This window comes from Panicum virgatum, chromosome 7K, assembly GCF_016808335.1.
Source record: "Panicum virgatum strain AP13 chromosome 7K, P.virgatum_v5, whole genome shotgun sequence".
Classification (NCBI taxonomy): domain Eukaryota; kingdom Viridiplantae; phylum Streptophyta; class Magnoliopsida; order Poales; family Poaceae; genus Panicum; species Panicum virgatum.
The window spans coordinates 33835071-33850270 of record NC_053142.1 but is presented as its reverse complement, the minus strand read 5'-3'; the positions used below and the strand labels follow the sequence as shown (position 1 = coordinate 33850270).

The 15200-nt window shown below is 45.6% G+C and overlaps 1 protein-coding gene and 1 long non-coding RNA gene across 3 annotated transcripts; both read right to left on the bottom strand.

Annotated features, from left to right (window-relative positions):
* Nucleotides 1-4908: 4908 nt before the first annotated feature.
* LOC120641115 lies at nucleotides 4909-8700 on the bottom strand. Of its 2 annotated transcripts, none has more exons than XM_039917090.1 (2): nucleotides 6640-8700; nucleotides 4909-6288 (listed from the first exon to the last, which is right to left on the bottom strand). In XM_039917090.1, exon 2 carries the CDS (start codon nucleotides 6277-6279, stop codon nucleotides 5128-5130), a length of 1152 nt encoding a protein of 383 aa, XP_039773024.1. In that variant the 5' UTR covers nucleotides 6280-6288; nucleotides 6640-8700; the 3' UTR covers nucleotides 4909-5127. The 2 variants fall into 2 exon arrangements, with proteins under 2 accessions (XP_039773024.1, XP_039773025.1); XM_039917091.1 differs by having other exon boundaries at nucleotides 4909-6284.
* Nucleotides 8701-10152: 1452 nt separating this feature from the next.
* LOC120641114 lies at nucleotides 10153-14569 on the bottom strand. Its single transcript, XR_005662144.1, has 5 exons — nucleotides 13949-14569; nucleotides 13352-13362; nucleotides 11799-11847; nucleotides 11574-11706; nucleotides 10153-10394 (listed from the first exon to the last, which is right to left on the bottom strand). It is a non-coding gene; the product is annotated as an uncharacterized LOC120641114 (long non-coding RNA).
* Nucleotides 14570-15200: the final 631 nt, after the last annotated feature.

Below are 15200 nucleotides of genomic sequence, written 5' to 3'. Positions count from 1 at the left end.
AGGGAGACAAGACTAGCCCATGTTGATGCTAACCTATTCCTATTTGTGATGGAGAGCCCTGAGTTCACTAAGAAGGCACTAATAGTAGCCTACACCTACCTGCTAGACAACAAGGCCCAAGGCAGGGTGTAGGATCTCCTGGAAGGTAATGGAGCCCTAGAGGGGGTGAATAGGCCTGTAAAAAATTAACTCCAAATTCTGTCAATACACAAGGTGGCACTGCTGCTCTTCAAATAATGCTCGGATAGATTTGAGATTTCAAAGAGAGTAAACTGAATCAAGCAGCTGCTCAACCTTACAACAGAAGTATAAATCACACTTCAAAGAATGGAAGCAACTAAGCAACAATAAGAACAACAAGAATATAAATTGAAGCATGAAAGACATAAGGATTTATCTCATGGTTCAGCTCACCACAAAGGATTACCTAAAGCCACAAAAAGCTTGGGCTTGCCACTTGCCTTACCGTCATTCTCAAATCAAGAGAGTGGACTCTTGAAGTGAGGGGTGATTTCTTAGTTTCAAATGTGGTTACAAATCTCTTAAGGTTGCCACACGATTGAGTTGGCAAGCTCAAGGGCAACGCCTAGCCGGTTAGGAGCAAGCCTCAAGAGTAACAAACCCTAGAACCACTGGCCAAATGTGAACCAAATGCCCTTTTGATGTTGGGAATCAATGAATCTGCTCTCTAATCAAAGTTTGGTGACTTTCAAGTTTTAATGGTGGAAATCAAGGATTGGCTTGAGAGTTTGAAGGAGCAACAATAGAGGAGAGAGAGAGAGAGAGTTGAGCACTCATCAAGTTTTGGATGAAATGAACCGTTGGGGGGAAGAAGATGACCATTGCGGGTCAGGCCTGGTGGTATAAATCCCCCCAGGGCCCAATGGTTATCTATGCGTGGCACTATCGCCCTAGCCAAAATAGGTTGATTTAGGAGATTTTTGGTTGGTTGTTTTGGCTGGTGTGAGGATGTAATCTAGATTTTGAGCATCTGGTGCATAGTTGACCAACTGTTCTCGAGTTTCCCTTAATAGTATGACTTTTCCTAAACTCAATTCTAAACATAAAAAATTTTAAACCTCCTTGAGTTAAGTCTAGCCATCTTTTGTAATTGGGACCCCTGCAACCTTTACATCAACCTCATTTTCAATTCCTGTGTGCCATCTTGATAAATCTCATTAGTCCTCTAATTCGGTGTTCATCAACACCAAAACCCACATTAGCGCTTGATTGTACTTACATAGGGGATTTGTTAGCATGACTGATAGCCATAGGGCACCTTGGCTTAGGACCTTCCTAGCTAAGAACTACTACATCCAGTTCTGCTCTGCTGCTGGGCTGCATGGCTATTGAGGGGGCTGGTATAGTTCCTCCACCTCCCTCCTCCACTCTCTCTTTTGACAATGTTGACACACTAGACTATAGGTTCTTGTGCAGGTAGTTTGGCTAACTTGTTGCTGTCCTTTTGGGTTTTATTTTGCTGAGAGGTTGGCTAACTATTTGATATAGTTTGTTAGATGGACAAAATTTGAGCCCTACTATTTTAGGTAGAACTTGGTATTGTAAGACAACATTTGTAGCCTCTAAGGCACTAATGCAGAGATTTGCAACTTCCATAGGACTAAAAGTGAACTTTCATAAATCATGCATGGTCCCCATTAATGTTCCTAGTAACAGGATACCACTACTCACTGGTGTATTTGGCTGCTTGGAAGGCCGTCTTCCTTTTAGATACTTGGGAATACCACTTGGGACAACAAAACCTTTAGTAAAAGATTATGCACCACTGTTTTGTAGAACAAAGAGAAAGTTGTCAGCTAGTTTAGTGTACTTACCATACTCTAGAAGGGCTACAGATTATCAATTCAGTCATCTCTCTCTCAACATATTGTATGTGCAAACCCAAAATACCAAAAACAGTTGTTGAAATCATTTTGTGATAGAAGTTGTTGAAATCATTGACAAATTCAGAAAGAATTGTTTATGGAGAGGTTCTGACATAAATGCAAAAGGATACAATCTAGCAACCTAGGGAATGGTGCTTAAACCAAAGAAAAAGGGAGGTCTGAGTATTAAAGATTGGAAATTCAAAATGATGCTCTACTGCTGAAAGATCTCCACACGTTCTACAGCAAGGTTGATGTACCCTAGGTTTAATTAATTTGGAGCTCCTATTATCAGCATAAGATACCTCATTTAGCTCCACCCTAAAGGCTCCTTTTGGTGAAAAGACATACACAAGTTGTCAACACAATTTAGAGAAGTAGCTTAATGTTTGCCAGGAATGGGGGATACTGTCAGTGTCTGGGGTGACAGCTTAATGCAGATCTCCTTCTCCACCAAGTATCCCAATCTTTATTCATATGCCTAGAATAAGAACCTATAATTAAAAATGTGCTTAGCTTATTCCAGTCTGTATGATATCTTCAGATTGCCCATGTCTAGAGCACCATACAATGAATTCCTTTTGTTCCAAGTGGACTTAGAGCAATTCAGAGAGTACAATAATCAGGAGGATATCTGGGTGTATCAATGGAACCATGGGCTATATAGCTCAAGGAAATACTGTCGTAGACACTTTCAATCTGTAACCCCACATGCACCATATTGCTGGATGTAGAAAACAAAATGCATGCCTAAAATTAAATTCTTCACTTGGCTACTACTGTCAGATAGGCTAAACAGAAGAGATTTATTAAGGAGAAGACATAACACCTCAAAGAAGGATATCTTTGTGTATTATGCCAGGAAAACGTTGATGAAACATTGCTGCATCTTTTCTTAGAGTGCCAATCAAGTCAAAGTAGATGGTTTGCTGTTGGAATACAATGGAGCTCGCTAGGAGATGTTACCCTAATGTTAATTAATCAAAAAGAGGATTTTACTAGGCCATTCTTTATGGATTTATTCATGATCACTACATGGTGTATATGGAAGGAAAGAAATGAATACATCTTCAACCACAAGCCACCTTCTGCTATGGCAAGCTAGAAGCAGATGTTCAAGAATGAAGTTAAACTTCATCTTTTTAGAGTCCTAACTCATTTCCACAGTTCAATAATGGATTGGATAAACTCTTTGTAACTGTGGGTTTATTTTCATGCTGCCTGCTTCTTGTAATTTTTTAATTTCTTTTCTAGGTAAGTTCCCTTGTGTGAGTCTTTTATCTTTCTATAAGTTAGCTCCTAGCTAACTCCTTGTAATCTTTTACTTTGTTTCTCTTAATATATTCCTGGGTAGCTTTGCTCCACAATTCTCTTTAAAAAAATATTTGTAGCCTCTATTGGCTAAACTGAGACCTTATTGCACTACTATGTTTCATTTTCTCTCATTTGCTGTTGTTGTTTGTTTGTAATTTTCTTGGTGAATCATGTGGGATTGAAAATGGCCTGTGGTGCAAACATATATATGAGGTGGCTGCTATTTTGCTTCTTGACTGGTTCTTTCATTACTAGTTCTTTCATGACTGCCAGGAAGCCCCTGTGTGACATTCATTCAGTTGCAACACCAAGTCTTTGCTTGTGATGATGACATTGAATGGTGTCCCCAGGGTTCCATGACAACCATGAAGTTGGATTTGGTTCTTCTTGGTTCTTTGTTCATGTTTCTCTCTTTAGTTGCTTGCAGCCACCAATGACTACAACTTAGTGAATAACTCCACCTTATTACATAGCTGAGGCCAAAGATTGAATAATTTTGCCAGTGATGTCTTCATTTTATTTGTTGAAGCTGAGGAACTATTTTGTTCGGATGTGTGCAAGTCAGCTTGGTTGTGCAATAGTTTTTAACTATGAGGATTTCTCCTTGCATGATGCAACATGAAGAACAAATGATCTGCTCTTAAGTATTTTTGTTGTAAATTTATTGCAAATGAAGTTGAGATTCACTTCTGATCATTGATCTGGTATAGAACAACTGATGACTTGAACTTGTGCTTCCATCTCCAGCTATCTGTATGTTCTGGGTACCCCAGACCGGCTCGCCACCAAACAACATCTCAAGATGGCAGTTGGGCTGCTGGCCGGGCTCCCACTGCCTCCCCAAACACAATCCACACCGTTAGTGTTTTTGTAAGGATGTGCCTATGGACCCAAAGGCTCCCCGAGCTCCTCGAAGGCCATGTGACACTTTCGTCGCCCCTTTCCCTCGCCTCCTAGCTCCGCTCCATGCGCACGTCACTCCCGCTGCTTCCTTATATTTCTTTGTTCATGAAATTAGCATAGCGGTAAAGAGGGGCAATGCTGTATTTTATTGTTACGACACATCTGTTCAGGTAGGTGCTTTGATTATGTATATAGACTGATTCTATAGTATTTTGTGTGAGAGAGAGAGAGTGCCGAAACAAGCCGAGACTTGAACTAAGGGAACAAGGCCCTTATGTGCAGTGTTTTTCTTTCATAAGAACCAACGAACGGTACTTTTCATCCTAGATTTCCAGCGAAATAAAATAGTGCTATGATTAATCTAACCCGTTGTACATATTTACTTTGTTAATTAATTGAAAGTTCCAAATTACCTTTGTATCACATAATTGAATGCTCGAAATTGAATATAACCCTATATAAGAGTTCTGCCGTTGCAGCACGGGCACTCTAGTCCTTAAAGTAGTAGAAAATCACATAAATAACATACAGTTAACTCCATCAAAATTTTTATTAGATAACTCTTAGTACTCCCTCTATTTTGACTTGCTGCGCATCCAAAATACTATACCCAGGATATAATAAAGGCTATGTATATAATAAAAGCTATGCATTTATAAAAAATAAAAGACTCAATTTATAACTGAGTATAACTATTTGAATTTATAAATACTCATGGATTTTCAAAAAAAAACAGGTCAAAGTTTTGAGAATTTGGACTTGAGACAAACACAAAGTGAACTATAATTTAGAACAGAATAAAAGATAATAAGAACTAAAGTATAAATGTTCATACTAACTGGATCGGCAGAATAACAGAGTATGCAGGCTGGTTAGACATTACAGGAAAGATAAGATAGACGGGTAATATTAGTAGTACTCATCCAACCCTCAGTAAATGCCTCACAAACACCATAAACAATGATACGGACAGTATGTAGCAATTGGTTGCATCAGCCAAGACGAGAGCATCATTGGTGGCAGTTCATAGCACATACTGGATCCTGTCTGTGACAAGGCATTTGGACTTGTGCTTGATCCTGAGGACAGCCGGTTCCCTTTGTTGATTGTCACCACAGGGCAACACATCCACACCAGTGAAGACAGTCGTCTTTGGACCGCCATCTGCAGTATCGAAAAACGTAGCAATGCAAAATCGGCCGCCACCCAGGTTCACCAAGTTGCTACTTTTCAGTGACCAGTCCTCAGGTAGGTCAACATCAAACCTAACATTCTGCACTGTCGGCACCACATCACAAGAATCCATGGCAGAAGTGGAAAGGTCCAAAGCGCACAGGTTGGAATGGCTGCTAGCAGAAAGGCCAATCCACAGGTTCAGCTCAGGAACATACTCCGCTTTGCTGTGAAAGGGCAGCACCCAGTCTCCAGTCTTGCTCCACTTAAGCGACACCGTGTCAAAAGAATAAGTTGTGGTGTCAGATGATACACAGATTCGGGTACCATCGATGACTGCATAAGGAATGTCACTGCAGACCTTGTAATCCTGGTCGTCAAAGAATGGTGGCAATGGGAGTACGCGCCATTTCCAGTACCCCACAGGGTAGTATGCAAGCACTTCAAAGCTGCCCTGTTCCTGGTCCATGTGCATCATGTAGAGGCTGTCAGTGTGGTCACCAATGGGGTTCTCATCGAAGAATTCATGATCCACTGTCGGGTTGATTGCAAAATCAGACCTTGCATGATCAGCAGTGCGAGTGATATGAGCAGCCATACAATTGGGCCCCTTGGGAAAATGCATATCAGGCATTGGTGTGAAGGAGTGCAAGCTAGTGTTGTAGATTGTGGTGTGACCATTTGCATCTGAGTAGAGGATCTTGTTCTTGCTCTCCCCAAAGAGAGCAAACACATTAGTCAAACTGTCTGGACTAGATGCACCGCGGGTGTGTGATTCGAAGTACATGCTCGGTCTAGGCAATCTGCCGATGCTCCCAACTTTATTGATGCCATTCTTCTTCTTCTTCTTCTTCACTTGAGCCTCTGCATCCAGTGCTTCAGGTGTCGATGGGTAGAAGAGCTTAGACACGTCCATGTGCCTCAACGAGTACAAGCCACGCCCCTCGTTCATCACCAAATGCAGATACTGACGGCTCAACTTCTGGCAGCTCATCTTCAACATACAGGCTTCCTAACAAGTTAAGACAAACCATACCACGAGTCAAGAAAATGAATGTGAATAATGCTGGTGGAAACACTACTGACACTCAAAAGAAGTAGAGATTCAACGGAGGAGGGTCCCTCCCTACGGTTGCGTGGTTATTTTGAACGAATTAGACAGCTACCGCTAACAGCAAGAACAGAGTGTCATAAAGGATTATCAGAAGGGAAAAAACTTATCCCTCAAATCAAAATAACATATAAGATTGTTGTCTATTTCAGCACGGATCTAGAGCAAACTAGCCTGGCATATAAATCTACCACAAATCGACACAAAGTTCATCCCGTCGGAGCGGATTTGACGCGAGAGTGAGACAGATACCTTCAAGCAGAGAGCACAGAGTCCTCGACAGCGGCGTCGATCGGGGCGGCGGAGAAGACGCGAGGTCGGCGTTCAGGGAAGACGAAGAAGGGCGATGAAGAGGGAGGGGCAGGAGGCGGCGGCCAGAAGGGGAGGCAAACCCTAGGTGTAGGTGATGGGAGTGAGGACTGAGGAAAGATGAGGACGAGACTGCGGCGGGTTCTTTAGAAACGGCCTATTCAGAAATGGGCTGAGGTGGGAGCCTAATTGCAGGCCCAAAATCCAATTCTTTCGTATGGCCGGGGCATATGCCGTGCAAAGGAGATCGATGGCCACGTGTGAGAAGGTGGACCGACGGTCGACCAACTACCGGCGCGAAGCACGGGAGGATGGGTGGGGTACTCGGGCGTAAAGCTGCTAATGGTGCAGAATCCAAACTAAAACCGCACCGAACCAACTAGTAGTATTCTCACCGATTAAACCACACCACACTAATCCAAATGCTTCCAAAACCGAACCAGAACCAAATTGCATTGCTTTTGAAATCAATTGAACCGCTTACGACTATGGGTTGATTACTTGCTTCACGAGCGCGAGCGAGCGACAGCCACAGGCCCTGCGGCCCACCTCGAGGTGCTGAGTCCCGACCTCATTTGCTTCCGTGAAGCGGCGGTGCCGCAGCTCCCGTCCCCACCGGCGTCACGCCGCCGATGCGGCAGTGCGTGGCCGACGCATGCTGCGCGTGCGCAGTCGCCCCTCCCTTGCTCGGCGATTGGGTGGGCCAAGGCGCGCCGCGCAGCGCGAGAAGGCATGCGATGGGTTGCTGGCTGTCCATGGAATCGACTGGAGACGTGATCCCGCGCCACAGCCGCCGCCTGTGCACCACGGCCCCGGACTCCGGTTAGGAGGATCCGGCCACGTTCTACACTGCCTACCTGTTAGCTCTGGTTCTGTCTCCGATGGACTCTATGGTGAAGAGGCTTGTTGGCTACACCTGTCTGGAGGTTGAAGATGAAAAACACCCGTAGGATCTTCATCCAATGGTTGAAAATTCGAGTGGTGAGTATGCACGTAGACAACCCATTTAAACCCCAATCCCAACTGAACCGATCCCTTATACTAAATAAACCAAACCAAACCAGACTGGTAAATATCTTAGCCCATTTGCCACCAAACCAAACGAGACTAAGTAGCAAAACCAAACCATTCAAACTAGGCTCAGCCCAAACCATTAGCAGCTTGACTCGGGCGTGGTAAGTTTTTCACCAAGCCGAGCGAGAGAGTGACTGATATTGGAAGGCGCAAATGGAGTGGCAACCTTCCCGGCCTATTTATAAATGGGCGAGTTGGCGGGAGCGGGTTTAGGGTTTCAGCGGGACGTGTTTTGACGGATGGTGGGCCGAAACAGGGTTCGGACGGAATAGTTGTAAATATAGATAAAGGCAAGGGGTTTTTGTAATTTTGTCAGAGGGGCCATGTGGGTGGAGCGACATAGGGTCCTTCACTATGAGTTCAATGGTTCGAAAACTATCGAAAACGGAGTCCGGGTAGGGTTTTCGGGGAGGAAATTGGTCACAGGGGGTAGATTGGGCCTTTTGTAGAAGTTCAGGGAGGCTATTTGGACTTTTGCCACTTTCTGCGTGTGTCAGGATTTCGGCCTGGCTCGGCCCAATGGCGCAGTGGCGGCCCACGCGGGCGTGCGCGGCAGGCGACGGCGCGGCGGACGCCGTTGGGGCTGGGCCCACGGGTCAGCGGTGGAGGGGAGGCGACGGCGGGGACGGCGTCGGGCTCGGTTCGATTGAACCGGCCGGCGAGGGGAAGGGGGGGTCCGACGGCGGTTCGCCGGCGGTTTGCCGCCGGCGAGCCGGTTCTAGCCCCAAGAACAGCCCGGGGAGGGAGAGGGGACGAAGGCGAACTTGGCTAGGGGGTTCGGCACGTGGGATTTTGGCCGGGAGGGGGGTTCACCGAGGCACGGCGGCGCGGTGGAGCTAGGCTCCGCCGGCGAGCCTGTCGGGGCAGTGGATGGTGCAATTGGAAGGGGGAAGGAGAGCTCGATGATCTGCGAGCTGGTGCGAGTTGTAAGGGAGCTCAGGGGGCCTTTTTATAGTCGCTGAGGAGGGGCTGGGCGGCGGCAGCCATGGCCGTGGCTGTGCTGGCCTTGGCGTGGAGCGGCGGTGGGGGCGAAGCGCGGTGCGCGTGGCACACAGGGAGGCGTTGCGGCTGTGGGGCAGTGGGGACCGGTGGGGATGGTGAGCACGACGGCGAGGGAGGAGGAGACAGGGGGTGGGGGACGGGCGCGGAATGCGGCCACACGGCAGCGATGGGGGAGGAGGGTCGTGTGCGGGGACGGGGTCCGGTGGAGGATGGGGCGGGGTCCGGTCAGAACGGGGCTGAGGCGGGGCCGGGAGGGACCGGCGAGTTGTCGGTGAGAGGGGGACCAGCGCGGCACGGGGACGACGACGGCGGCCGCGCGGGGCAGGAGGAGGAAGACGACACTGGCCGGTGGGGCCGGTGCGTCAGAGAGAGAGGAAGGGGGCGCGAGCGCATGGCCTGGCGGGGCCGGGGAAAGAGAGTTGGGCCGGGGTGAGTGGGCTAGCCCAGGTGGGCGCGGGCGCGGGCGCGAGAGGGGAAGGGGGCAGGCTGGGCCAAAGGGAGAGAGAGGGAGCAGACCGAGGGAGGGAGGCGGCCCGTTGAGGCTTTTCTCTTTTTCCAATTCGATTTTCAAGGTATTTCTCTAGGTACTTTCTTAGGGCTTTGATCAAGGGACTTTGGGGTATTTTTCTTGGATATTTCCATGGCAAAGAATCCAAGGGTGTTGTGTGAGGTCATTGTGTGTTTGGATTGGGTGAAAAAGAAGAGGAGAGGGAAGGTGGGAGACAAGAGAGGGGTCCTCTGTCCTTTTTGAGTTTAGGGTTTTGGGATCGGTTCGGACGGAGAGAAAAGGGGGGAGAGAGAGATGGAGCTTTAGAGGTAGGGGTGGTTCGGAAGAGGTTGACCACGGACTATTGTTATGCTCAAACTTGTAAGCAACCAAGTTCAAATTTGCTTTCAAAAATCGTTTTGAATTTTGGGACGAGTTCAAGAAATTTTCAGGGTGTGATTTTCGGGGCGTTACATCTTAGTTCCAGGATGCAAGAGACGAACTTGGGGGCACAAACACTTCAAAGGAACACATCAAGACCCCAAGAAAGTCCTCAGATGCTACTACACAGCGGTCCGGAATTTTTCGAGGAAAATAAGACGGCAGCAGAAGGAAAACGCATACGCCGGACGGCCGGCGCCAACGCTGGACGGTCCGGCGTACGGACGCTGGACGGTCTGGCGACAGGAGCTGCGAAGACCCGGTGCTGAGTCAAGCGCCGGACGGTCCGTGATAGCGCCGGACAGTGTGGCGGAACCGGCCGAGCTAAAACCCCGTTTATGCGCTTCTGCCACCTTTGGCCCACAAAGCGCATAAAATAGGCTAACTCCGGTAGTCCGTCGAGTCACCCTGAAATGGTGCTCGATTCAACCAATCCGAGAGACCGATATTCATACACATTAAGCTCGCGAAGGAGCCACAACAATTACATCATCACAGACATGGTTACATAAATTTAGATTCAATGATACAACACTTGAATTTGAATAAGTTTGAATTCATCAGAGTACTCAATATATCAAGTTTGTTGTTTTCTCGCGGCGGAAGAATGACATACGTCGATGCAGAACACTCAACGAGTAAACACCGAGGCATGGTCACGAGCCCACCGGACCATCCTCGATCACGCAGCAACCTGGCAAAGGTGGATAGACAAAGACAAAAGAAACAAAACCCTAAGTACTGGAAATGTACTCAGGGGACATATGCAACCTAGGGCATAGAAACGCCCGACTCTAGACGCTCAAGGATATGAAAGGCTATTTGTGGACTTGGCTCAGCAACCTTAAGCAATTACTAAGTGAGTCCTTAGCCCAAGTTTTATTATAAGTGTGTTGTAGCATAATGAAATCAGATTTCATGGCATTTGAAAAGAGATATAACAACATAGTTACTGCATAATCATAAACATATGTAAAGCATGGTATGAGCAAGAACATAAATAAGCATAGTAAAGGGGTTTTCAAAACAGCAGGAAACCTTAAATGACTTGTCTACGATGCCAGTCGCGATCAAGCACCGTCTCGCGATTCGAATCGACTTACTATTCTTGTGAATGTCCTAATTTGCACGACATATGCTTTGGACCCGTACGGCTTTCACATATGCCAACAAATGTCATATGCCTACTTGCCGCTACGTCCCACCACATATATCTACACTCTCCTGTCTTGCCCCAAGTTCGAGACACTCCCGCCTCGCCCCTGGGGACGGTCTCCCCACAGGCGTTATCTCGGTCTTTGACCGGATCCAGCTCCTGTGGAACCTAATCCTCAGGACCCTACTACACCACCTTAAGCGGGTAGGACCTGTGCCCCTGTTCTTCGGGCAAGCGAAAGGAAAGTGTTTAGAGGGTCCCACGGCCCCTCCTATGCATACTAGCAAAAAGTGGTGATGCTGAAGGCATGGCCGACAACGACATAGTCCTTAGGGCGACTCGGGCGGAGTCCATAACTTACCTTGTCATCACCTGCACACTCAAATAAACCTCCGCCCGGTCTTTAACGTGTGAACAATTCCATTTCATAATAAAAAGATTTTCGATTCGTAAAAGCATTTGACAAGTTTTCCTACAACAAGTGACTCTATTCACTTGTATCTACCGTAACTAGGCAACTAAGCACTACACCATGTTCATTTTAATCTTTGCTATCAAAGGGATCAAGGACATGGTAAAAAGGGGTAGTTCATGTATAGGGGTTTTCAACCAACTCCTAAACTTAGATAGCATCAGAATAGATGAACAATAAAAATAATGTGATATGCTAAGTAGGAAAATGAGCATGGTCATTATAGGCACCATAAAGGTACCTACCTCAAGTGAAGACTGTGAAAACCAAATGAAGTTAGTTGATAATAGATTCTTATTCTTCGGGCTTCACCGCTATATGATAACCATGGCCACCAAAATCCTCCAGATCAGCTCCAATATCGTAAGATTAGCGATCCTATATGTGACATGCATATGTGCATGAGATGATAGTTAATATGCATTCGCAATTAAAATGACAAAACAACTTATTATTGCTCTCCTTCTCACCTTTATCATCACAGTTAGAGGTTACTTGCGCTCTTTCACCAACCTTGAACTACCAGATCCATTTCAAACCAAATACACGTCAAAACTGTATCATAATTGTAGGGGAAAAGTTTTTGGACTTTAATTTAAAACATGCATTTAATCGTTTATTCATTTTCAAGGTGAGTTAGGCTTGTTATTTCGGTTCTGGAAGTTTCTGTGACTCAAATGATATGAAAATTCGCAAAGATAGTAACAATCATGTAACATAGCTATCAAATTAGTTTGTAGATTTACTTGTGCATCTCGTGAATTACTAAAAATCGAACAATGCATGTATTGAGCTTAGTCTTTTAACTTCAGGTTCATACATTAACTTCTGGAGCTAAAAATTTAACTAAGGAGAACATGCATCTTCTATTCCCTCTATTTATGCAAACATAGTGTTTAGTAGTATTTAAGTATAGTATTTAAATGTTTTAGTTCAAACTTTCTCATCAAACTATGCATGGCACGTCAACACTACAGATAGAATACAACTTATTTGAATCACATGAACACTCATGTTCCTAATATCTTTATTTCTAGGTTTATTTATTATTTACTTAAGACATTAAGTGTATGTCAAAACGGTGCAAAAATGACTTGCAAAAATGATTTAAGCATGTTTTTAACAGTAACGTGGCCAGGGCTACATTGGTGGATCATTTAGGGCACGCCTGACCTAATACCACTTTTCTGATTATTTGTTATACATCGCCTATGGCACAAATACATCTATTTGACCATCAAGAAAGTGAGCAACATGTATGAAAATATTTAGGTGCGCTATAATGATCATTAGGGTGCTATGATGATCTTTGAGTAGCCTATTAAGCAAGTTTCAATAAAATTGTTTTTACATATTTGAATACACATATAGGTGAAACATGTTTAAGCGTCTATTAAACATTAAGTTCTAGGGTTTAAACTTTATAGAGCATCATACATAGCATCAATATGCTACTGTAGCATATTCATGATTTTCGGAGGTGATAAAGCCCACATTTCACTTTAACGGTTTATCATGCATGTTTAGTTTCTTTTTCATATTTCTTCATTAAATGCACGTGACATAAAAAATATGGTAAAGCATGATTAAAACAACGAGTGCCGGGGGTGTCCATTTCCCCCTACAGTTAAATGATACTTGCTGTTCAATGTCCAAGTTTCATCATTTTTGGAATTCTGTAGCTATTTCTTTCATTTATTTCAAAATTAAACATGCATACAATATAGTAGGGGCAAAATGGTCTTTGCACATGTCAAGTTCTATTAACTGTGTAGATATCATAACACATGGAGTCCAACAAAATTTGTTTCATATTTTTACCATTTCCATATGATTTTTAATAGCATGGTTAAGTTTGCATGAAATGATTATTCCCATTTCTAAATCGTTCCAGATCTAGCGGCTACACGTAAAAGCAAGTAACTGCAGGGAGTTATTAGATATTTCACTTAGACTCAATACACAGTACCTTCAAGAGAAACATAAAAGCAAATAAACTACAGGGGGGTTTGTGCAAATATACCCTTCTTCTACCTCTGTAGGGATGAAAACGGTCGGGAAAACCCCTCAACCGTTCCCGCAACTGTATTTTTTGGTCGGGAACGGAAACGGGAACGGGAAAATCGGACGGAAAAACGAAATCGGTATTACGGGATATCGGGAACGGAATCAATCGGTCGGGAGCATGCCGATTACGATCGGGAATCGATAACTCAAAACGGGAAAATACATACAACCACTTCAAACATTTAACTCGATAAAATAATTACAACTATGCATAAATAACATGGAAACAAGACTCGTATAACTAAGAAACACAGGTAAAGTGAATCACGAATTCACAATTCACGTTGGAACACATGCAAACAACAATTCACGTTTCCAACACAGGTAATACAGCCGACTACGACAAATACGGGAATTCCCGCGGGAATTTTCCCGGCTGAAAACGAGAACCGTGAAAACGGTCGGGAAAACACTCCAACCGTTCCCGTTCCCGTTCCCGCCCGTTTTCCCGTTTTGTTTTCCCATTTTTTTCATGAAAACAGTTTACGGTCGGTTTAAACGGTAAACGGAGCCGGGGGGACGGGATTTTCCCGTCCCATTTTCAACCCTATACCTCTGAACGGATGCAGGGGAAAAACAGAGACGACACCGGCCGGCCGGGCTCGACGCCTCGACGGCAGGCGCGCCAGCGAGCGGAGCCGTGGGGAGAGGAGGGGGACGTGCGTGGCGCGTACCCCAGGACGCTTAGGGTCCGTTCCCCAAGCTCACGCGCTAAGAGAAGGCCCAGGCGAGGGCTCAACACGGCACGTGCAGCCTGCGGCGGCGGCGTTCGACGGAGGGGGTTCTTGGCTTGGCTTCGACGGCCGGTATATTTGGGAAACGATGGAGTAGGGTGACGCGGTGCTGATTCTTGCCGTGAGGAAGCGTGAGGTCGTTGGAATGAGACGTGTAGGGGCGGAGCCGGGGTGGGAACTGGGAGCTCACGCCGAGGACCATGGCGGCCGCTTCGGTAGCAAGCAGAGGAGGATTGACGCAAGGTGAGGCCGTGCAGTTGTATAGGTGTGACGTGTGAGGCGATGGCTGCAGTGGTGGTCTTTAGGATGGCGAGTTGTTTTGCTGCTGCTCTGTTCTTTCTTTGGCGCAAGAGGAGGGAAAATTGTACAATTATTTTTTGATTTCATCTACATTTATTACTCCATGCATGTGCCGGCATTTTTGATGTGATGGGGAATCTTCTTTTTACATTGTGGAATTTGGGGGGAAGTTTGGATCTAAACACATCCGATGAGAGACTGAGAAGGAGGGAGACCGGTGGAGGGAGTAAAAGAGGAGGCGCGTCGTCTCGGCGCCTTGGGCAGAGGGAAAATTGAGTGAGCATGGCCTGGGGACAAGGCAACACCGGCGTACGGCGCGCCGGGCGGCCGGTGGCGGGCAGTAATGTGGCGAACACAATCTGAGCATGGCAACTCTTCCAAGTTCTTCAGCGTTCCTCCTCTTATCCTCTCTGTTTGTCCATAATTTTTTCATCCGTTGCAAAAACTTTAAATACCAAATCATTCATCAGGTAATTATCTACAAATTGTGTTTAATGATCTGTTCCAGTTTGATGACGGTTGAAGGGCTCATTCGAGTTTGAATTTGAGTGTTGTGGTATGTGAACCGGACAGGCAGACAATGTTCTGAGTTTTTCTCAAGATTCCTTGCAGTTATGACTCAAGCTCCTAATACAAAAGTTATTCATAGTATAATAGGCTATAACTTTGTTATACATACCTAGGTTTGAAAATCTAAGATTTGGGAGATACGCTGCGCCGAAGTTTGGTAAATTCAACGTATTTAGAGAGAATTTCAGGACATTCAGTTGG

Coding starts and splice junctions, on each gene's coding strand:
- LOC120641115 (XM_039917090.1), bottom strand. CDS start 6,279: ATGTTGAAGATGAGCTGCCAGAAGTTGAGCCGTCAGTATCTGCATTTG.